Source organism: Prionailurus viverrinus, chromosome D2 (genome assembly GCF_022837055.1).
Source record: "Prionailurus viverrinus isolate Anna chromosome D2, UM_Priviv_1.0, whole genome shotgun sequence".
Classification (NCBI taxonomy): Eukaryota; Metazoa; Chordata; class Mammalia; order Carnivora; family Felidae; genus Prionailurus; species Prionailurus viverrinus.
In genome coordinates this window covers 3678862-3704398 of record NC_062571.1, presented here as the reverse complement: position 1 = coordinate 3704398, position 25537 = coordinate 3678862, and the positions used below count along the sequence as shown (strand labels likewise).

General features: G+C 39.3%; 1 protein-coding gene across 1 annotated transcript in view; it reads right to left on the bottom strand.

The window, feature by feature from the left end:
• Positions 1-25537, bottom strand: part of PCDH15 (protocadherin related 15) — an 850076-nt gene that overhangs the window by 34855 nt on the left and 789684 nt on the right. The window contains exon 28 of the mRNA XM_047824821.1: positions 20634-20722. Coding sequence (XP_047680777.1) covers positions 20634-20722 — 89 coding nt within the window. The remainder of the gene's footprint in view (positions 1-20633; positions 20723-25537) is intronic.

The following is a 25537-nucleotide window of genomic DNA, read 5'->3' as shown; positions in this document are numbered from 1 at the left end:
GAACTGAGGGTTGATAGAGGGGGGGTTGGGTGGGGGATGGGCTAAATGGGTGATGGGTACTAAGGAGGGCACTTGTTGGGCTGAGTGCTGAGTATCATGTAAGAGATGAATCACTGGGTTCAACTCCTGAAGCCAAGACTATACTGTATGTTAACTAACTTGAATTTAAATTTAAGAGAGTGAAAAAAAAATTTAAAGAAAAAAAAATGTTGCCTTAAGGGTCTGGTACGTGCTGGGTGTGCCCTTGTCAAAATAACAAGCACTGATGCTGAGCCCAGGCCAAAGGCTGTGCCGGGGAGCACAGGTGTGCGGTGTGCGCACCAGGAAACACAGCACAACGCTTTGTTGGTTTGCTTCTCAATGTGTACAGACCCGCGTAGGCAGAGTCTCTCATTAAAAGTCCGATTCATTCTCTTCCTTTTCTGCCAGCTCACACCCACTGGTCTGGCTGCCTTCCAGTATCTTTTCTGATGAGATCTTTGCTGAAGAATAAAGAGAAGAATGCATTCTCCCCACAACCTGAGGAGGGTGTCTGCACGAGGACACAGATGTAGAACAGTGTTCAGACTGTGTCTTTAGGATCCTTTTCCTTAGAGACTTATGCTCCCGTAACAAAAACAGAAACAAAACAAAAAACAAACAAACAAAACAAAAGAAAAACCAACAACAAAAAAGAAAGGCTTTGGAGTGCACCCACTTACACTCTTGACCGCTGAAACAGGTACGGATGGTAATAGCATAGTGGCAAAGAGCACGGATGTTTGGATTCAGTTTCCAGCTCCTTTACTTATGAACTGCAAAACCTGGGCCCACAGGAAGCCATCCATCACAGGGGAATCACAAAATGAGGAAATCTGCCACATGGGGTGGTTGTGTGCAGTAAATGCATTAACGCTTGTAGTCAAATCGCGGCACGATTTGGAGCACTTAGTCACTGTTCCAGAAACTATGATGCTGCTTATTATTAATTTGGCTTGAAGGTTTGCATTAATAAGCTTCTTCCCTGCCCCTAATTCGTTCAAGACATTTAACAAATTTATGGAATGATTAGCGATTTTTCGCTAGCAATATTAGTCCACCGATCAAAAAACAAAGATGAGTACATTGTTAAATATATTGCAGAAGATGGCTATCAGTCCCGATACTTCACTTTAATAACTTATAACTGCTCTAGTGCATTCACACATTGACTAAACATATTCCAAGGAAATCATTTGTATATGCATAAACTGTGTTTTTGTACAATGAAGAAACGTGGCTATTGAACTTGTGCCTTTTTCTATATTTCTGGGGAATGTTGCAGAGTCATATGTGAGTACTAAAACTGTGGAATGAAATATTAATGTGGAATGAAATATATCTGTACTAATTCCTTTATCTTATCAGGGAATCATACATCAAGGAAACCTAAAAATGAATTATGTGTTTTAAGACTTATAACAACTTCTTCTCCCTGAACATTATTCTCTTAAAACTTTTAGAGACCTTTTGGAATGAAGTCTCTCGTGTAAAGAAAAAGGTGTCCACACTTCAGTTTTTTCCGTACCTTTTTCTGATAAATGTACGTTAAATGAAATTTAATAAATTTTAAACAATACATTTTGTAAAAATCTGTCCCTCCACTTGTTGTCTATGTCCACATACCTAAGCATTTCTGCTAACTACATACTAACATAAATATATTACATATATACATAAATTATAACATGCAATGAATAGTTCTTCAGCTTTTTGATCTTCAGATGTACATAGGTATGTGGTTATTTCCTAAAGCTTTGTTGACTTCATGATTTTTTAAATATAGCTCTTTAGTCACTTACTTTGAACTGACTCATATAAATTAATACCAATGTTTAAATTGCCTTTATGTTTATGTTTTGGCTTAAATTATTAATATGTCAAGCCAATTCATACATACATTTTGGAAACAAATATCATGAGAGTTTACTACATGTAAACTTATTACAACCAAGCATGTGTCTCCAGCCTATCAGCTTAAAGTATTTGTACACTACCAGTATACAGACACACACTTGTACACGGTGACACAGAGAGGTCTACAACGTTGTTAATCTGTAAACTCTGTGTCAAGGATATCTCCCTATATCAAGGGAGATGTCTGCATTGATATTTAAATAATATTAATGATTAGATCCCAATGGTATGATTTTGAGTTTGCCATAAAAAGTCCATGAAAACTTTTGTCTTTGTAATATGTTGCTTGAATTTCTTGGAATGGGCATAATAAAACAATACAGTCATTTAAAAAAAAAAAAAAACTTTTTTTAGCTCCCTAGCTCCTCTTCCCCAAATTCTTTTAAAATATCTTTATAAGGTCTTTCTTTTCAGAGTTAAAAAAAACCAAAAATTAGGTTAGAGTCACAGTTGTCTAATAAATTTTTGGAAAACTTAGGTAAGTGATAAGTGGTAAATTTTCATTCACTCATTCATTTATTTTCATTAATTCATGCAACACAAATATTAACTGAATGTACACCATGGGCCAAGCACTATTCTAGAGCTTTGGAATACATCAATGAACAAAACCAACGTCTGTGACATCACGGAACTTACATTGTAATTGAGCAAGATAGACAAGATAATAGAATAATAAAATTGGCAGGAATGTTCAGGAAGCATGTCCCTGAGAAACTGATGTGTGAGCAGACCCTGAGGAGACAGTGAGCAACGTGGACCTGGCGAGCAGGAGCATCCCAGGAAGAGGAAGTTGCTAATGGCCCAGGAAGAGGAAGTTGCTAATGGCCCAAGAAGAGGAAGTTGCTAACAGCCCAGGAAGAGGAAGCTGCTAACGGCCCAGGGGGAAAGTCCAGCTGTAGACCTGTGGTGTGGCTGGAACAGAGAGGGCTGGGGCCGGTCACACAGGGACTTTTGAGGATTTTGTTCTCAGTAAACCCACTGCTGGAGTTTTAACACGGACGTCATACGGGTGACTATGGTTAAGAGGTGAACACTGGCAGCTTTGTTACCAACAGGCTGCAGTGGGAGCCAAGAGTAGAATCAGGGAAACAGGTTAGGAAAGGCTTTAAGGGGATGAAGAACTTCTCAAATGCTCAGGCTACTCAACAGTTTGGAGGAAAAGAAGACTGAGTAATCTCTGATATTAGTCATGAATGGTTCACATCATCAGGTATTAACATATATACTATTAATATGCCTGATGAAATGTACAAGAGGAATAAATCCTCTAAAATAGATCGATACATGCAATGCTTAACTGGACAAATAGTAATTATCTAGTTGACCCAGATTAGAGTTGGCCTTTTGTGGTTGTTCATTGTGAAGCAGGCCAACTTTTATAGATGATAGTTTGAAGAAAAGCACAAAGGAGATACTGAAGCTCAGAGACCAATTTCTGATGCTCCCTTATCTCCCTCCAAGCGTGTACCTACACACAGGTGGCTCTCAAAAGAGGGCGACATCTTCTCAGAGTTCTGGCTGCTTCTTTCTCTTGCCTTTTGTATCGAACATAGAGCACAGATCCCTTCTCTGTGTCTTCTCAATTACCTTGAACCTTCTGAATTGTTTCTTTATGAAGTCTAGTACTTTGTGTCTGAGGAGAAGTTTTCATGGTGGCTGTGGCATAACCACACTATGATACAGTATTTCATTAAAGCTGGCTGACATCTCATGAAAGTGGAGTGTATGCATGACCACTGGGTACTATTTGATGACGTTTTTTGATTTTGTTTTATTTACAATTTTTTTTTAATTTTTACATTTACTTATTTTTGAGAGACAGAGTGAGACAAAGTGAGAGTGGGGGAGGGACAGAGAGAGGGAGACACAGGATCTGAAGCAGGCTCCAGGCTCTGAGCTGTCAGCACAGAGCCCGACGCAGGGCTTGAACCCACAGACCATGAGATCACAACCTGAGCCAAAGTCGGACGCTCAACCGACTGAGCCACCAAGGTACCTCAGTTTTAATTTTATTTGAGAGAGAGAGAGACAGTGTGTGTGTGTGTGAACTGGGGAGAGGAGCAAAGAGAGAGAGAGAATCTCTCTGACACAGGACTTGAACCGATGACCCTAGACCTGAGCTGAAATCAAGAGTCAGAGGCTCAACACACTGAGCCACCTCTGATGAAACTGTTTGATGATACCTTAGGTGTATATTGTAGAGAAAAATGCATTAAGCTGCAAAAATAAAAACAGTAATAGGGAAGTATTTATTGAGTACAATATCTGTGAAAAAGCCAGAAGGGCTGAGTATTCCTCCCCTGCAGGGGGACCTCTGATGTATGCATTGGGTCGGTACCTGCTCCCCGCCCGCCTCTCAGTCACCCAGACTACTCAAACCTTGGCTGCTTGCCCCAAGAGCAATTCTGTTCTCAAAACCAGCTGAACCTTAGCCAATCCTCTACTGTTAAAGTCCTATAGAACATTCTGTCCTCCCTCCCCAAGGTCCTTGGGACACTTCCATGCCTGGCATTTTCAAATAAAAGTTTATGCTAATAGTGCTCTGATTTCCTTCCCTGATTTTCATTCACCTGCCCTCCTCCCCCTCCCTTGGCTTTATAGAAGGAGTGTTTTAGAGATGTATCTAATATTAAATTTTAGAAAAACAAATCCAGGGTTCTGCTTTACATTAGGATGGGGATGGGGCTTATATTTTATAATGTCGTAACTGCTGAGTGGTTTAATACCTACCATAAAGTGCATGCTATTTGGGACCTCTAAAGAAGTAATACCACATGGACACAGAACAAAGAAATACCTAGTAAAGCATGTTGGCTAATTATGTTCCTGAAAATAGAAGATTTGGGGTCAAACAGTATCCCCTTTTTACATGTAACAGTGCTGGATTTTACCCAAGATCTTTGCTGCCAGAAAAGAGCAAGAAGTCTGCCAGCCAGTTGTGTCCCAGGAAACTGCTTATTGCAAAGAATCATCCTGCTCTAAGCCACGGGGAAGCCAGGCACAGATCCTCCAAATTCCCATACTTTGTCTCATACATGGTTAGCTGGACTGTTTTGTCCCCACTGATCAAGGAGGAGGAGGAGAAGGAGAAGAGGAGGAGGAGGAGGAGAGGAAGAAGGAGAAGAAGGGAAAGGGGAACAGGAAGGAAAAGGAGAAGTTCTTGTTACCCAAACATTGGTTAAATTTGTGTCCTTTTTCAAGTCTCTGAATTTGGACCCACCCTTAAACTGTGACAGTGTACAAGCCTCCTAAAGGCCCCTTCCCTCCTCTCATTCTGTCTACTCCTTATGGAAAAAAAAAAAAAAAAAGGCTTTTTCTGCCTAATCCCCAAGAGCTATGGGACCTCTTGGTCAGACAGTTCCCCTATTACAATGGTTCTTCTCCCTGGCACGTCAATTCCTCTCTCCTGCCTTCCAACAAATAATCCTTACAAACCAAGTTTTTTCTTCTAAACCCAGATTTGCTTTCATTAGGCACATAGTAGACAGCTGAAGGAGACCGCTTCTCCTGTTCCTGTGTGGTCTTACAAAATGAAGGTGTATTAGCAGCCTAAGCAGGCAAGATGTAAAGACTTTTTAGCAAACTGTACATGGAGCAAATGATTATTCATTATCCCCTTTCCTTGATCCCCGATGCCTGCTGTGAAGCAGCCGTGAGGCCCCAAATTTCCAATTGCATTAACTGCTTTTCTGTCAGTTAAGATGTGTGAATTCTCATCAGCACTACTTAATTAGAATTTAAAAACGGTCCAAACGAACTATAAAATAATAAGCTCTAACGTTTGTCTCTGCCGCTAAAAATCACAAATAATAACAAGCCCCCCTGATCTAGCCCCCCACCGCCGCCCATGCTGGCAATGAACTGTCATCCGTGTGCCGTCTACTCTGGCACATGGAAGCCACTGTCCCCCTTTTGTCATTCATTTCCCTCGTGGATAAAATAACGTGCCTGGGACTGTGCTAGCCACACCACGAGAACTGGGTTTAGTTCTTTGAGATACGTGAAAAGAAGGCATTGAAAAAAAGGTGTTCATACCTACAGGACCCGTGTAGACTTCATTGGGTTTTGGTTACAAAGCATTCATATTCTCTCCCTCCAAACACCCTGATTTCAAAGGAGGAATTAGCCTTGTCTCCCGCAGACACGGCTGACTTTAATCACTGGTCCTGTCCTGCCTCATCCCAGGCCAAAGGAGTCCGCAGGTGACCCAGGCCAGGCCATTTTCTCCCTGGAGTTTGGTCCTTGAGTCAAAGACACAAGAGTTTAAGACGGCTGGGACCCACTCACGTGAGGTGCTCCCTGCTCATCAGACGGAAACTGCGTACCCACCTGTTCACTCCTCCACTTCTTGTTCCCAGGCTCCTGCACCTGCCTGTGTTCCTGCCCACAGCTTCCAATAAAGTTCCCTGCACTGAAGGGAGCCTCAGTTGATTGCTGGCACGTTAGAACTAGTATTACGCACATTCCCCTTTAAGGTCCAGCTGCGCTAAAGCACGACTCATTTTCTAATTCTTTCACGGTAGCAACATCTGCCTGATCTTCCTGGTCCTGGTCTCATCAGTCCCCCTAGACTCTTTGTAATTCTACTGGCCGTGTATTTTGCATTCTGCTTTAAGTTGCAAGGCTGCTCATTATAGAGTTTGATAAGAATTTGTATTCTGGAAAAATTCCAGTCATTTACATGTGCCATGAATCTATATTCTTGGGAGGAATATATCGATTTCAAAAAAAATATATATATATATGATTAATATTTGATTATGAAAAAACTTTCTTAAGAGAAAACCTGGTGCTTGATCTTCTGACAAGCAAATACAGTGCAAATGAATTAGTATAATAATTATAATCATTAACCACAAATTAAATGTTCATTTAGGGTTTATTCTTCTAATTTAGTTTAAAAGATTTGTAATGTATTCATAATTATTTAGTAATATGTCACTATGTAATCTTTAGACAATGTTTCAGAAACTAAAGTTAATTGACACATACATTTTATATGTATATAAATATACATAGGTGGATATATATGCATATATTTATACAAGAATATATATTTACATGTTATAGAGGTGTATTTGTATGTATGTGTTATGTTTTATACACATAAAAGTTTACATGAAAATACATGTATATAAATATTTTTACTGTGTTACCACATGTTAATTAATTTAAATTTTTTTTTTCAACGTTTATTTATTTTTGGGACAGAGAGAGACAGAGCATGAATGGGGGAGGGGCAGAGAGAGAGGGAGACACAGAATCGGAAACAGGCTCCAGGCTCTGAGCCATCAGCCCAGAGCCTGACGCAGGGCTCGAACTCCCGGACCGCAAGATCGTGACCTGGCTGAAGTCGGACGCTTAACCGACTGCGCCACCCAGGCGCCCCTAATTAATTTAAATTTAAACTAGTTTGGGGTGTTTGGGTGGCTCAGTCGGTTAAGCTTCAGACTTCGGCTCAGGTCATGATCTCACAGTTCGTGAGTTCGAGCCGGGCATCGGGATCTGTGCTGACAGCTAGGAGCCTGGAGCCTGCTTGGGATTCTGTGTCTCCTTCTCTCTCTGCCCCTCCCCTGCTTGCACTGTCTCTCTTTCTCAAAAATAAATAAACATTAAAAAAATAAGAAATAAATTTAAACTAGTTTATAAGTTAAATTAGAAATAGTTTATCTAAATAGCTTTTTCACAATAAATGTTGAATAAATTTTACAATAAATGTTCAAAGGCATATTTAACTGAAATCTTGTGTAAATAGTTTTTTTTTTTCTTTAAATCAGAAACTGAAGGTACCAATAAAGAGCTAGCTCACTTAAGTAGTTTATTCTCAAACCATCTTTGGTGGATGGCCCTAAATTTTAATTTACAACATCACTTTATCCATTTACCTATATGCACCTCTTCCGTGAGCTCAGCCAGATTGCATTATAAAAAGTTAAGCGTGGAGGCTTAAGGAAAAAGTTTTATAGCTGACGTAGGTACCTGTTTACTTATGGATTTGGCTTTCATTTTTTTTCACCAAGATCAGCAGCCATCCTATTGACTTCCCTCTGTGTGCAGGAGCCACGCTAAAATTACCCTTTGATGGAAGTTTCTCTGTGAGGGAGTGGCCCACTCCCAGGAGAGGATGGGTTGCATGTGTAATTAGGTTTCCCTCCTTTTTAAGAAGCACTGCAAAGAGGGAGTGGTTAGGGACCCAGCCTGCCCCTGGCCCCTACATGGAGATTCAAATTAAACCTCTCCCACTTGCTATCTGTGTCTCTGTGGAAATTATTCAACTTCCAATGTTGCAGGGGACTCACCGGTGCAAGGGGAAAGCAGTCAGACCTACCCCAAAGGGCTCTGTGAGAAGTTAATTAGCGCCCAGTAAGTGTACAACCCCCAACAAATAAAAAAGAGCAGCACGAAGATTAGTTATTTGTCGTGGTTGTCACAGAAGCCCCTCACAGTGAGTGATTGCAAGCCCCAACCCAGGTACTTGTGAATGTTTCTTCAAAAGCCTGGCTGAAAGGAACCCATAGGACTGCGGATGCCCACAGGGATACAGCACAGGCTTTCCTGATACCCTGCACTATGTCCTCTGTTAATACAGACCTTAGAGACCCCACCCACAGCACGTCCCAGGTGCTGTGCTGAGAACCACGGACCACTTCATACATCACATTTTGTACATTCTGTGATGTTCCACAGGATGGAAACATCCCCTTCTCTTCTGGCATTTGACTCAGAAATGGTTCTGTCTTCCCACCGCAAGTCCCCCCCACCCCCCGCCCCCCCCTTGCCAATTTTTAACTGATTCCTTTCCTTTCGGTCTGTTCCTTGGTTTGCCTCTTTCACTTTGACCCTAAAATGATGAAAAGCAAGTTTGGGAGCACTCTACCAATCTGCAGGGCATGGTCACGGCCTCTCTCTGCTCATCTTACTCAACTCCCTCCATTTCTTTTTATTCTGCTTGCTCTATTTTTATGACTCATATGACACGTACTTTACCTTTTTAAAAAAAATAATGCTTATTTTTGAGAGAGAGACAGAGACAGAGCACGAGCAGAGGAGGGGCAGAGAGAGAGACAGGGAGACACAGAATATGAAACAGGCTCCAGGCTCTGAGCTGTCAGCACAGAGCCCGATGCGGGAGAACCCACGAACTGTGAGATCACGACCTGAGCCGAAGTCAGATGCTTATTAACCTGAGACACCCAGATGCCCCTACCTTGTGTTGTTGTATGAATCATTGTGCCTCAACTTCTCTTTGCAAAGGTGGAACATTGAAAAAATAATTTAATGTGGCATCTCATACAGTTTCGATAGAAAAGAAAGTATCTAAAATACCATTTGTGTTGCTGCTGATACAAATGGGATTTTCTTACATACGCTTGTAGCTGAATGTATTTCTTATGTTAAAAAAAGCAACAGCATAGTCAGAGGTAAATTGTGCATGAGATGGAGGAAGTTAGGAGGATAACCATACATGTAGCTAAGAGAACACAGGTGTGGGCTCTTGCTGGTCGGGTCTCCGAGTTGAGGGGCTGCACAATAAAATGCTCTATTTACCTCCCACCACTGGGTGGGACTGATTTTAAAAAATAATAAGCTGTTGTATTTGGCAAAACTTCTGCACCATAAAACTTAAAAGACTATGATGGCACAAAAACAGACACTCGGATCAATGGAACAGAATAGAGAACCCAGAAATGGACCCACAAACGTATGGCCAACTAATCTTCGACAAAGCAGGAAAGAATATCCAAAGGAATAAAGACAGTCTCTTCAGCAAGTGGTCCTGGGAAAACTGGACAGCAACATGCAGAAGAATGAACCTGGACCACTTTCTACATCATACACAGAAATAAACTCAAAATTGATGAAAGACCTAAAAGGAAGACAGGAAGCCATCAAAATCCTCAAGGAGAAGGCAGGCAAAAACCTCTTTGATCTTGGCCCCAGCAACTTCTTACTCAACACACCTCCGGAGGCAAGGGAAACAAAAGCAAAAATGAACTATGGGGACCTCATCCAAATAAAAGCTTCTGCACAGCGAAGGGCACAATCAGCAAAACTAAAAGGCAACGGACAGAATGGGAGAAGATATTTGCAAATCACAGATCAGAGAAAGGTTTAGTATCCAAAATCTATAAAGAACTTATCAAACTCAACACCCCCCCCCCAAAATAATAATTCAGTGAAGAAATGGGAAAAAGACATGAAGAGACACTTCTCCAAAGAAGACATCCAGATGGCCAACTGACACATGAAAAAATGTTCAACACTGCTCATCACCTGGGAAATACAAATCAAAACCACAATGAGGAACCACCTCACACCTGTCAGAATGGCTCACATTAACAACTCAGGCAACAACAGATGTTGGCGAGGATGCGGAGAAAGAGGATCTCTTTTGCATTGTTGGTGGCAATGCAAGCTGGTGCAGCCACTCTGGAAAACAGTATGGAGGTTCCTCAAAAAACTAAAAACAGAACTCCCCTACGACCCAGCAATTGCACTACTAGGCATTTATTCATGGGATACAGGTGCACTGTTTCGAAGGGACACATGCACTCCCATGTTTATAGCAGCGCTATCAACAATAGCCAAAGTATGGAAAGAGCCCAAATGTCCATCGATGGATGAATGATAAAGAAGATGTGGTGTGCGTACACACACACACACACACACACACACACACACACACACACACACAAAATGGAGTATCACTCGGCAATCAAAAAGAATGAAATCTTGCCATTTGCAACTACATGGATGGAACTAGAGTGTATTATGCTAAGTGAAATTAGAGAAAGACAAGTATCATATGACTTCACTCATATGAGGACTTCAAGACACAGAACAGATGACCATAAGGGAAGGGAAGCAAAAACAATATAAAAACAGGGAGGGGGGACAAAACAGAAGAGACTCTTAAATATGGAGGACAAACTGAAGGTTACGGGAGGGGATGTGGGAGAGAGGATGGGCTAAACGGGTAAGGGGCATTAAGGAATCTCCTCCTGAAATCATTGTTGCACTATATGCTAACTAATTTGGATGTAAATTCAAAAAATAAAATTAAAAAAGAAAACTTTCAGGAAAAAAAAAGACTACGATAGAAAGAAGAATTTTTAAAGGAAAAAGTACCCACTATATATTTTGAAGACCTTTAGAAGCAACCGTGATTCACATTTTAATGGACACATATCATATGTAACAATCTGTACCCTGCATCCATTTTCCAGTTATGTTCTATTTTGCGAGCAAAGGCTCCGAAACATGAAAGGAACTCAGTCGTGTGATATTTGGGAAAAGTAAAACAGAGATTATAATACTCGACTTGTTTCTGCTTCTCTAATTTCCCAACTATGCTCCCAATGATTTTTTTTTTATCAAAAGCTAAATTCAATAGGAAGCTGGAAAATACCTTTCTTCACTGTTTTTGTTAATGGATTTCACCTCTGGAGTATGAATAGCCACTTTCCCTCAAATCACAGGATGGAATATACCTGTATAAATTAACCTTTTCTTTTATTAACTTTTATATAACTTTTCTTTTATTAACTTTAATACTTATGTTAGTAAGTATTCAAATTCTTTATATATATACATATACATATGATCTGTGCTATATGTATAAATGCTATATGTAATATAGCACAGATCATAAGTTAAAACAAGAATATTAGACAATATACTGGTACTTTCATTACAATGGTCTCTTATGGATTAAACTGATTTCCCCCTCAATCAAAACCCTATTCTTCAAGCTTGCTATTCTCTTAAACAGGAAACCTCCTTCAATACAACTTTATTTTTTAACGCTTCCACTTTTCTCACACAGCAAACAAAGGCAATAAAGAAAATGTCTCTATCTGCTCCGAATCTCAAAAAATAGCATTTTAAATTGATCTTCCATGAAAACAGATTTTCAGCTAAGGAAGAGTCTACTTATCTCTTCTTGAAAACAACAGCTATAGCTCAAATATTTCAAACGTTTTTTTTTAAAATACAAACAAAATCCAAACATCCCCCGTGGAATTATAGGAAGTATTTTGTTTATTTGTTTTGGCTTTCTTTTCATCGTCTCCAAAGGTTTGAGTGTCAATGAAAAAGCAGAAAAATGATAAAAGAGAGACAAAAGTACTTGTATGTCCATATTGCTGAGGAAGATGGGGACATGGCACAAATAATATATTTAAATTTTCTATATGACAAGTGTCAGGTGGTAAGTATTAACTGAGAAACACCATTTATTTTCCTTTAGTACTTTTTGTTTCTTCCAACAGAAACTAGTATAGTTTTGACTATAAAGATTCTGAAATGGGGCACCTGGGTGGCTCAGTCAGTTAAGCGTCCGACTTCAGCTCAAGTCATGATCTCACGGTTCGTGAGTTCAAGCCCCGCGTCAGGCTCCAGAGCCTAGAGCCTGCTTCGGATTCTGTGTCTCCCTCTATCTACCCCTCCGCTGCTTGCGCTTCTTCTCTGGCATTGTCTCAAAAATAAATAAACTTTAAAAAAATTAAAAAAAGATTCTAAAATGTGTTAGTGAATGATGGGTATTGTGACCATTAAAATATGAAACAAATCTATTGAAAGCAAGACATCAGCATACATAATGTTTTACTGAATTACTATACGATGGTATGTTAAGAAAAAGCGAAGTCTAGTTGACAAGTCATTTGTTTTTGGTTAACTGTGCATGTAGGAAAGTATATAGTCGACCCATATATAACACTGAGCAGCATGGTTCCACGTATATACATGGAGCTTTTACAGTACAGCCCTACAAATGTATTTCTCTCCTTTATGATTTTCTTACTATCGTTTTCTTTTCTCTGACTTTATTGTTAGAATGTAGTATATGATATGTGTAACACACACAATATGTGTTAATTGACTGTGTTATTGGTAAAGCTTCCAGTCAACAGTAGAGTATTATTAGCTAAATTTTTGGAGATTCAAAAGTCAAATGTGGATTTTCACTTGTACAGCACCCCTGAACCCTATGTTGTTCGAGGGTCAAGTGTAATATGAATGTGGAGAATGCATATAACATGAAATAAAAAAATAAAAATTTACCCTAATACATCAGAAACATATTATCAGAAACAAAATACTAAGTACCATGAATTTGAGCCATTTGGACAGAAGTTTAATCCTTAGTGTAAATAATATATTCATTTTCTGCTATGATAGCATATCTTCAAATGAAAACTAAGAATTCATACAAAATAGGACATTTTGACCCTCACAAATAGGACCCCAGAAATTAGAGTACTGAAGCACCCCTCTTTGTAACTATGATTCCATGATGTCAGCTCAATAATGACACCAGGATAATTTAAAACTTTGCTGTATGACCATACAATACAAATTCTACATTTGTAGGGGCGCCTGGGTGGCGCAGTCGGTTGGGCGTCCGACTTCAGCCAGGTCACGGTCTCGCGGTCTGTGAGTTCGAGCCCCGCGTCAGGCTCAGGGCTGATGGCTCAGAGCCTGGAGCCTGTTTCGGATTCTGTGTCTCCCTCTCTCTCTGCCCCTCCCCCGTTCATGCTCTGTCTCTCTCTGTCCCAAAAATAAATAAATGTTGAAAAAAAAAAAACAAATTCTACATTTGTATAGAAATGGAATTCAAATGTCTATACTTTCCCACATTTCAAGGAATTAAGCATTAAACATACTACTACAATATGTACGAATAACAACATCAGATAGTATGCTATCAAAGCCTCACTGCATTCTGGGCCAACTTCCATTCTGTAAAGAATTATCAATACAGTAAGTTGAAAATAAGTATTTTTCTTGCAAAAAGAGATGACTTCTCCTTCTCTACCAACATGAAGCCCCAAACTGAGTATTTCTGAAAAAAATAGCAGATGAATTTCCTTTGTGTTGAAACAATGAATCACCAAGACTGACTAAAACCAAAGCATATTTATGTGTTCTAAAGAATCATGAATTGTACCTTAAATAGTAAAAAGTAGCTCAACATTTTATGTTGAGTTTGTGTTTTATTTTTATGATCGGCTTCAATTTATTTTATAGCTATTACATGACTAATTCGGAAAATGTTGTCTCCAAAAGTTGTACATGGAACTGTCTGTGCTTCATTGTGATAAAAATTAGATCACTTATGATCATTCTCTGTTGATAAGTTCTTCAACTTTGACCACATCTTTGTGCTAAGTATACTTAAAATCGGCATGTGATTGCCGATACTTACAACAATTTAATTTAAAATACAGCAGATAAGAAAGACTACACAACTGAAGAATCTCTCAGATATAATAACATTCCATATGTTCCAGCTGGACATATTTTTGAAACAGCTTGCAACTGGTTTTACAGGATAATACCATACCTGACGTATATAATACACTCAGTTCATGAGGAATAAATAAGACAAAAGAAAATAACCTTATTGCAGGGCTAGGGAAGCGGCCATGGTGAGAGGAGGTAGATAATGGAGTTTCACTTTATCACTGAGTTGAGAAATCAGCAGGATGAAGACGAGAAAAGGAACTGGCATCATTTATTGTGGGGAACCAAATCTTGCTAAATAAACTCGACTGTCTCCAAGAAGAGAATACTGTGACCTTCCCACATATCGTTTTATCAAAGTCTTCAGTGGCCAGGTAAAGAAATTTTTATTTTTTCCATTTGCTAAGACCCCAAACCAAGGAATTTTACAAATTTTATACACTGCATCTTCAAAATATACCCTTCATCTAAACATCTCTCCTGCGGCTACCTTAACAACAGTCCAAGCCCCGGAGATCTCTCCCTGGACTCATAGCTCCTCACTTTGTCTCCCACTCAACAATATTTAAAAACTTAAGCCAGAACAGTATTTCTCTGTGCAAATCCTTACAGGTAACACCGGCCAAAAGAAATATAATGCAAATCACATGCAAATTCAAATTTTTTAGTACCCACATTAAAAGATTAACAATAAAAATGGCGAGATTAATTTTAACATATTTATTTCACTCATTACACCCAAAAAATACCATTTCAGTGTATAATCCATCTAAAATTATTAATGATATTGTCCTTTTATTGGGAGGGGGCTACCAATATTTTTAAATCTGGTGTATATTTTATACTTAGAGCACCTTCCATTTGGACTGACCACATGTTAAGCACTCCTATGCCTCACGGCTACGATATCAGACTAACAGTTCTATCGACTTTGTATCTTGCACAGGGTAAAATGTTAAATCCTTCAAGTGGCCCATGATATCCCATATAACTCACTTCCTATCTTGATATGACAACAGTCTCCTCCATCTGGGTTTTCACATCAGCAGTGTCCTCTCTCTGGGAAAACTGCCCCATCCCCACACATCATGGTAACCACCTGGCTGTTTCCCTTAACTCCTTTCTGCTCTGATTTCAGCTTATCACAAGGCTTTCCTCCATCATCCTGAGACAGGACCTTTCTTCCATAATTTCATATTGCTACATATTATATATTAATTTATTATTATTCTATTTGCTGTTTTCCCCCCATAGAATGGAAGCTCCATGGGAGCACAGACTTTGCTTGGTATACTTACGCTTCCATTACTTACAACCAGTAACTACTTTTTATTTAATTAATAGATTTCCAGCATTGCATATGGATATTAGGACTTAGAGAGTTTAATTGGCCAGAGACCTGCCACCTAGTCACTGGTGGGTGGGGCTTGAGCCTAGGGTCCCTTCAAGAAGAATCAACTTCCTGGGTGAGGGTGGGGGGGGGGGGAGTTAATATATCATTTAGGAATTTTACATGAGATTTTCTCTGAAGTGTTTTCTTATAGGAATCTGAATAGAATAAATAAGCATTTGTTTTTTCTATCCAGAGAGTGTAACACTCCAAATTAGGAATTTGCAAGTTAAAGCATATAGGCTAACTAAATTCAGGCTACTATCTGTTTTTGGAAATAGAATTTTACTTACATAAGTATTGTTATTAAAACCATTGATTTAAAATTATTGTTTTTAAAGTTGAAATTACTGTTAACACTTAAAAAAGTATAATGGAAAGGGGTGCCTGGGTGGCTCAGTCGGTTAAATGTCCGACTTAAGCTCAGGTCATGATCTCACGGTCCGTGAGTTCGAGCCCCGTGTTGGGCTCTGTGCTGACAGCTCAGACCCTGGAGACTGTTTCAGATTCTGTGTCTCCCTCTCTCTCTGACTCTCCCCCATTCATGCTCTGTCTCTATCTCAAAAATAAGTAAATGTTAAAAAAACTAAAAAAAAAATATAATGGAAAGAAATAATGTAGTAAAAACCAAAATTTAAGTAACAGTATAAACATTACAAAAATCTCTTTCAAATGTATTAGTCTATTAACATTAATATTTATAATAGGAATATCTGTCCCTTTATAGTGTCTGGACCTCAAAAGCAAGGAGAGGGTAAAAATGATCAAAGCTAATGTGTTTATTGATCTGCCTTTCCATTTGACCTTTCCCCTCAACACCAGTCTTTATTACACTGATTTAAGAAAATGTAAGTGTGAGCATTTACTGTTCACTGTTTCATAGATTCTCCTCCAAAGAGATTTCATAATTCTCATCCTAGAAATGTGTGTCTCGGCTAGATTTCTGAAGTATGTTTTGTAACCTTAATTCAAGGAGCCATAAATTAGTGACACAGACACATTTCAGATGCGGTATCAATATTTCATGGAGATGGGCTCTCCTACGCCAAATCAATAACTACTTCAATAAAGTCTACGGTCGCTGAATTTTCGTATCGTATTTAGAAAGTAAGAGAAGTGTTTGAGCAACTCTGTGACCTTAATTTTCAATTCCAATTCATGCTGGAGCACAGTATTTCTGAAACTCCTTGATGCATACTCTTCAAAAAATGCCATTTCTGCAGATTCTTAAAGATTTAAATTTTAGAATCCCAACCTTCTTCTATTCATTTGGGCTTCATGATGAAGTGGATGGAGAAAGGAGACACGGACCCCAACACTTCCCAGCTTCCTCCTCACACACTACTGCCAGTCCTTTGCTGGTCATAGCCCGGTTTCCCCATCCTCGTCCTTACAGCCCTGCCCCACCCCTTAACCTCAAGCATTTGTTAAGTCAGAGCCCACAAAGAGATAAATCCTAAATTTAACCTAAAGTACTTGAGAACATAGACATGAAAGGGCCACCTGCAGCCACAGATTCTCACTGGAATTTGCTGAATAAGTTAATACAATTTAAAAGAAACATGTTTCATTACAAAGGGTCGTTGGTCTCCCATAAATTCCCTAAGCCCCAAATAACAAAAGTGGTAAAAAACAAAACAAAACAAAACAAAACAAAACAAAACCTGAAAGTGTTCAGTAGAGCCATTTATGCCAGGGGCATGGGGAATAATCATTACCATCACTATAGCAACGCTCATTTACAAGGAGCATTCTGTTTTCCAGGCATTGTGTTCTTGGCCATCAAAGGACACTGACCCCTTTGCAAAATCTTCCCCGTCATGAAATGATTGTATTAGGTCATCAAATTTTTATTTTATCAACCCTCCCGGTTTGTACTGATTTCACACTTGCCAAGAAAACTAGGATTATGATCTGGCCTCATTTATGGGTCTGTCTAAAGGAAGAAAAAAAAAGTGATGATCATATGGAATTTAAGTTTCCTTCTTACAGATAAAGATATATGGGGACTATAGAAAATGTCTCTGATGGGGGCACCTGGGTGGCTCAGTTGGCTAAGTGTCCAACTTCGACTCAGGTCATGATCTCATGGTTTGTGAGTTCGAAACCCTGCATTGGGCTCTGTGTTGACAGCTCTGAGCCTGGAGCCTGCTTCGGATTCTGTGTCTCCCTCTCTCTCTCTGCCCCTCCCCTACTCATGCTCTGTCTATCAAAAAGAAATAAACATTAAAAAAAAGAAATAAAAAGAAAATATCTTTGATGGTAATGTGACTTGCCATCTAAGAACGTCTATAGGAAACGACATGCTGGTTAGTCTGGTCACTGGAACAATAAATTCTTGTTTTATTGAACAAGGTGTCCTTCTGTTGTCTACCTCAGTTACTGTGTATTTTATTCCTCCCCTGGACACTAAAGGGTGTTTGGTGCTTCATCAGGCTGAATCAGATCTAACAGTCCTTATCAGGATGACCAGCAGCTTTCAAAAAGGAATCAAAAAAACTACAGACCACAGGATTCCAACCATAAGACATTCCGGACCAGGCAAAACCAGAGAGACAGTAAAAAGGGCGGTGGTTGCCAGGGGAAGAGACACAAGACTTGATCCGATGCCTTTAGTCATGAGTTCAAACCCACAGTGTGCACACCGGCAAGAGGAAACCTCACGTGGACTATGAGTTTAGGACGTTTACGATGTGTCCATGTCGGTTTGCTACAAAGGCGCCACTAATTCTGAGGCACGATGTTGACAGTGAGGGAAGCTGTGAGTGGGGGGCACTTGGGAATCTGCTGTGCATCTTCTGCCTAGTTTCGCTGTGAATGTAAAACTGCTCTAAAAAAATAGTCTATTTTTTTAAAGGGATCGGAAATTTTTGTGCTTAAGAATCTCTAAATTAACACAGATTTTTAAAAATTGACACTAAGGAATTAGGCATGTGCCTGCTATATCCAGAGTACTCTGGATCCTATTATCCAGAGCACTCTGATTCATCATCATAACCAGCGAACGCTGCATAGAAGAAAGAAATCCCAACATTCACTATGAGAGTCTAGATCTTGATTCTGTGGCCCTGAATGATTCAACCACATAACTGCTGACAAATGATGCTATACTGCCTAAATTTTATCAAACACAACACAGGATTGACATCCTTGTTCCAATTTTCTAGACGAGGAAGTGTGGCCCTAAGTGCTAAATCTCTTGCCTGAAGGTCACACAGTTATCCTAAGTTTCAAACTGGTCAGGTTGAACCCGTAATCTGAGCTCCACACTAAACTACCCTCTGGAAAAAACCGGCATCTCTATCTTCACACTCCTGACTGGCTCACTAACCTTGTCGTTAGAATACCTGCTATTTACTGAATATTCACAATTCTCACTGCCCTACACAGCTTATATTATTTAGTTCTTCACAACAATCCCATGATATAAGCTTCACCAGCTTTTGTGAACAAATGATAAGACATGGTAAGGCCGACTGGGGAAGACCAAGGCATCTTGATCGTGTTCCAAAACTGATATGTGACACGAAGTCTAAGCTCCTTTCACAGGGATATATTTCTTCCAAGACTAGAAAACTGCCTGTTCTTTCTCTTTCAGGTCTTCCTTTCCACTTAAGAGGGGGGGAAATCATAAAACTGCTATGAAATCATACTTCTACATTGCCATTTCTTCAGTTTTCATAAATTTTGTCTTGATATGAGAAAGGGGAATCATGATTTAGCTTGTATAAAATTTCCATTCAATAAAATGGATAGGGTGCCTGCTACATAACTTGAATGACAGCAATGAAAATACAGGACAGCACCCTATCCTCATGGAACTTATACTTCGGTGGGAAATTGACGTAAAGTGAAAATATTAGCTAATGCTTTGAAGACAAAGAGAGCAGAATGAAGGGTTAGAGGTTGAAGATGGTTGTACCATATTTTGATGGTACAATCAGAGAAAGTCTGCTTCCATAGATAACATTAAAGCAGCTAAGAGACAGGCGTGATTCTAGATTTTTTTTCAGGTGTAAATCAGCTATTATTTTGACAAGAGGTTAAGTGTACATAAACCCCTTCTGTAGCGGTAACCCAGACACTGAATGATTGATATTCCAAGCATAAATACTGAGAATCCTCTTTTCCACAGGACATTGTACATGGCGCTCGAAGGTTAAGTTTGTGATGTAGTAAGAGATAATTGTTACAGAGCGCATGCTTTTATTACAGAAGAAATACTCAGGCATTCATTAAGCTTTTCTTATTGTACACGGCACATAATTACTAAAAGTTTCACCGTCTGATATCTGAAGCTTCTTCTGGCAACTTGGAAGTGAAAGATATTTTGCTAGAGAGAGGCAGTGAGAAATTGGTACCTGTCAACCTGAACTCAAGGGAAGATGCAGAATTAACAAATGAGTGTCCATCTAAAAATTATGAAATGATGGCAGGCTAGGTTGGCTGGCTCAGAGTGAACTAGTAAAGACATTTAGTAATCTTTTAGAGCATTCAGAATATCAGAGAACGGTGGCTTCATAAATAGTCCCAACTTTGTCTGATTCAACAATGACATGTTAGGTATACACTGTTCAAAAGGCACAATGTGGCACATTTTCTAATATTGTCTAAAATTAGTCTCCTTGGTTTTTGAAAGAATAAGACTTGGCCATCTAGATCCATCACTTTGAGAAATAACATTCCCTGGGCTCACTGGATTGATGACTCAATGAGTTTTCTGAATCATTTGGGGCTACAAAAAATCAAGATATATACTCTAATAATGACTCTTAAGGTTCCTTTCTTCTCTGCAGCGTTTTGAGGTTATGTTGATGCATCGGTCAAAGCATCCTGAATAACAGCATCATCTCACATCTAATTTCCATACCTCTTTGAAGGCACTCTCAGAATCTCCACATATTTTAAGTGAAGCTCTCCATTCAGGAAAAGGGTACACTGAATTATTAAGATGGTGTTTTATGGGTTTAATCTGAACACTGTAGTGATTAAAATGACCTAATGCAATAAAAATATAGCTATATGAATATAGACATATAAGTAAGTAAAAATCCATTACTCTGTAAGGTCTTCTATCTTTTTCTCCACCAGAGTCGGGGGCACGTTCGAAACGATCACCTGCATGTCCAGCTGGTTGACCACAGAGACCTGCAGGAGGAGAACCAGAGCCCGTTGAGAACTAACGAGCATTTTTATAACCCATTTCTTTCCTACTATGCATAGACCCAGTGGCTCCCCATGTTTCATTTAGGAATAAGTATCTTTAGTTAGACAACCGCCATTAGATGTTGGGCAGGTGGAGATGGGTAGACTATCATTGCTTACTTAGAAGTAACAGAGCCCTAAGTGACTTCAACTCTTGTTGGGTTGTGTGGGTTTTTTTTGTTGGTTGGTGATTGTATAAAGCATGAAGGAAGGCACGTTCATTTTTCTAATCGGGTTATTTAAGAACACTCAGGATAATGGAAAACACGGGTTTTACAAATCTCGGGAAAGGATTCATCCAGTGTGACTAAGAAGCTGAGATGCGAGTAGTTAGAATAATTCATTCCATGGGGTCATTATACAGCTTTCATGTCTGCTTCAGCAGACGCTGGGTTTGTTATGCCCCTGAATACTGGCTTTGTGTATCATGTACAACAAAGGTATTTAAATGTTTACCATTCCTAGATCTTATTTATGTTACTTTCCCAGTGCAGTGGTTAGGCAAATATTTCCAGAAATAAACAGGTCATTTTTGAAGGAATTCTGCTTATAAGATTCTGCTTATAAAAACTTTTAAAAAACATATTTCTATTATTGTTGGGTTCAATCTCTGTAATGGATTAAAATTACAAGAAAGAGTCAAAAGAAGAAAAAGTAACATTTGTGAAGCACACATTCTAAAATCAGAGGTTGCCAGTGTACGTATTATTTCTAAGTTCTTCTAATTCTTCCTAATGAACTTCTTAGCTTTCCTTTTTTTATCTATTTGTGCCCAGGTACTTTAGATAGTAGTGGCCAATAAAAAAATTAATGTAAGCCACACATACATGCAGATATGTAATTTAAAAGTTTCTGGTCCCCACGATAGAAAGATTAAAAAAGTAGTGAAAGCCATTTAATAATACACTTCACCCAATATGTTAATAGATTATCATCCCAACACACAATCAATACAAAACAACTTATTGAGACATTTTACATTTTTTATACTAAGTCTTTGAAGCCCAGTGTGTACTGTATGCATACTTACAGTACGTCTCAATGTGACACGACCACATTTCAAGTGCTCAGTAGCCACAGAGGACAAGTGACTAATACACTGGACAGCAAAGCTCTAGAAACCCTCACCTTCTCTTGCTGGTCACTGTCTCTCCTGACTGGTCTCTGGTGCCATCTCATTTTTCTTGAAAAGGAAGAGGCAGCTTAATAATCTTTTTTAGACAGCTTTGTATAGTCTTTGATACAACACCAAAAGTCAAGTGCTAGTCTGAGTGTGAAATTGAAAATTGGGTTTAGTTACATTAAAACACATTTATCTATCTTCCACTTTCAATGGATCTTTACCCACAAATGATGCTTTAATATCATGCATTGGTCATTTGGAAAATGCCGGTTCATTGAGTAACACAGATTCTTCAAATATTGAAACACTACATAATACAATATCAAGAATAATGTCACATTCCTTAAAATGACCACCGATCTCATGGTCTTTAATAATGGGAAGCTGTCAGGCTCACACTGGTGACGGACTACAAGCTTTCCAATATTCTTTTTATCTTTAAAATTTATTTTACTTTTATTTACTTTCATTTTTTTTAAGTGTATTCATTTATTTTGAGAGCGAGAGAGTGCGCAAGAGCAGGGTGGGAAGGGCAGAGAGAGGGAGAGAGAATCCCAAGCAGGTTCTGTGCTGTGAGCGCAGACATGGGGCACGATCCCACAAACCAGGAGATCATGACCTGAGCTGAAGTCAGATGCTTACCGACTGAGCCACCCAGGTGCCCCCAAGCTTTCCAATATTCTACTTTGCGCTTGGAAGCTTTGATGCTATCAGTAGCCACAAATACTGTCCGTTGTTTTCCTTGAACTGACCATCTCACTTCATTCATTTTTGTGTAAATGTCTACCAAATATTCAAGTCTGAATAAGCCTATTTGATCTCAAGTTATTTTTTCAAAGCAAAAGCTATTTCGTAAAAAAACAAAAACCCAGCCAATTCAGCTTACATAATAGTTCTCCTTCAGACTGCCCTCTACGTCCTTAAACAACAGAAGTGTTCGAAGCATACTTCCCATTTCATTACACAACATATTGAAAAGGTATTTAGTCAAGAGTGGAGGTTTGTTAAAATTAATCAGTTTTACTGCTTACGAGTAAGGACACTCTTCAAGCTTTTTTTTTTTTTTCCTGTTTATGTATGACTATGAAGGATACAGTGAAAATAGTGGTGCAAAAGCAATACAGTAAAAAAGTCAAACAATGCCCTAGCAGTCTCATGAAAAAAGTTCTGACTCCACCAAACCCCAAAATGATTGGGGGGGGGCCCTCGGCACTCCATGGACCACACTTTGATAACTGCCAATTTACACTGTAAGACAGAGGTGATTCACCCATCGAATGGGCACTGGGTACCCTCTATATGTCAGGAATTATTCTGGGCACTTGAGATACATCAGGGAATAAAATAATTAATTAAAAACAACAACAAAAAGCTATCCTCATGCAGTTTTCGGGTGGAAATATGAACATGAATATAAATCCATTGTAAAGAGAAAACAATTAAGAGATGTGATGTTACACAGTCGGCGGCAATTCTGAGCTGGATGGTCTGAGGAGGCTCCAATGTGAAATGCATCCTTGCAAATATTTGGAGGAGACGAGGGAGCTAGTTCTGAACACTTTGGGGGAAAGAACATTCTAGACAGAAGCACTGCAAAATCACAAAAGTGAGGGAATGTCTGCCTATTTGGGGAACAGCAAGTTGGCCAATAATACTGGGTCTGAAGGACTTCAACGGAGAATAGAAAATGATGTCAATGAAGGCCAGATTATCCAGGGCCTCATAGTCTTCTGTAATGACCCAGGAATTTCTCTGAAAGACCTGGGTGATAGGAAAAGCTTTAGAGCAGAGAAACAAGAGGACATGAATTACCTTATAAGGGATCACTTTGGCTGCTATATTAACACCAGACTTGAGTAGGGGAAGAGAGGAAGCATGGGGGCAAGTTACTGAGTTTGTGAGATGACACAGGTGAAATAGGAGGGTGGTTTCAACCAGGCTCCAATAGGAGAAGGGTTGAAAAATGTGTAGATGACATATACATTTATATATATATATATATATATATATATATATATATATATATATTTATTTATTTATATATATGCACACACACACACGCACATACATATACATATATATGTTCGTCACACACACACATATATACATAACATTTATGAATACCACAGTATTTACTGAGGGATTCATTGTGTGCCTTAGGAGAGAAAGGAATCAAGAGCTTTTTAGCCTAAGGAACACAAAGATGATCTGGTCATCGAGTAAAACTGAGGAGACGGGGAGGGAGGGATGACAGAGTGAAGAGATGTGATGAAGAAGAGGAACTCAGTTCAGGAAACATTAAATAGGCATCTTCACCCAACTTTCCAGTGTGCACACAGATCTATGAATTTGCTGTTCAGAAATGATCTTTGGGGCCAAAACATAAATGTGATGTTCTTTAGTATAGAGATGACATTTTAAAGTTCTGGTGACTGAATGAGTTTACGGAGTGAGAATAGACAGAAAAGAGAATTAATGTCTGACCCAGAAGAAACATCAATATTAAAAGGTCAGGAGAGGAAAATGAACCAGAAAGGAGACTGAGAAGGGATGAACAGTGAGGTAAGAGACGACCACAGGATAATGTGGCCCAGAAGCCTCATAAAGGTAATAACCAGTCGGATATTGCTGATGGTTCAAATACAATGACGACTGACATTACCAGTGAATTTAGTAACATGGAAGTTCTGGATGAGGGCTTGGAGCAGAGTTATAATTAGAGACGGTTCAAGAGAGATTCCACAGCAAAAACCTAGAGCCCACCCCAGCAGTGAGTTTTTCTGGAAAGAGGAACATAGAAATGAAGTGGTATTTGGAAGGAGATGTAGGTCAAGAGGGTTTTTTTTTTTTAAGTTTTTTTTGATGTTTATTTATTTTGGAGAGAGAGAACATGGGGGGGGTGAGGGCAGAGAGAAAGAGAGAGAGAGAGAATCTGAAGCAGGCTCTGCACTGACAGCAGAGTCCTATGTGGGGCTCGAACCCATGAACAGTGAGATCATGACCTGAGCTGAAGTCAGTCGCTTAACCAACTGAGCCACCCAGGTGCCCCTCAAGAGGGTTTTTAACATCAGTTTGGAAGATGGAAAACCAGCATGTTTATGGGAATAATCCAATAAAGGGGAGACTGATATGGCTCTTGCATAAAAGAAACAGAAGAGTGGCTGAAACAATGTCCCAGAGCTGGTGGGTGGAGATTGGGCCTGTTGTACAGGTAGAAGTAATGATAGGAGCATAAAGAACTTGTCTAAGTGAGCAGGGAAGAAGACAGAGTATACATTGGTATAAATTCTGGTAGATCAGTAGGATTCGTGGTGCGGCTTGTAGTAGTCGTCTTCTAATGCCTTATTTTTATCTTTCAGTGAAACGGAATGTCCATTAACCAGACAACAGTGAGGTCGAGAAGATACTGGAGGACTGCACAATAGGGGCTCTTGCAGGAGAGATGCGTGGAGGGACCAGGAAGGACAGTGTGGTGCTCACGTGGGGGCTTTTATCATTAATTTAAAGTAAGACTCTACAACTGTGTATGTTTCTGGAGACATACTCAGCATGACTATAGGTCTGGAGAGAGGAGAATGTTGGAATTATTTAGACTTATGGTTTTGCCAAATGAGTATGATGTCGGGAGAAAGGGC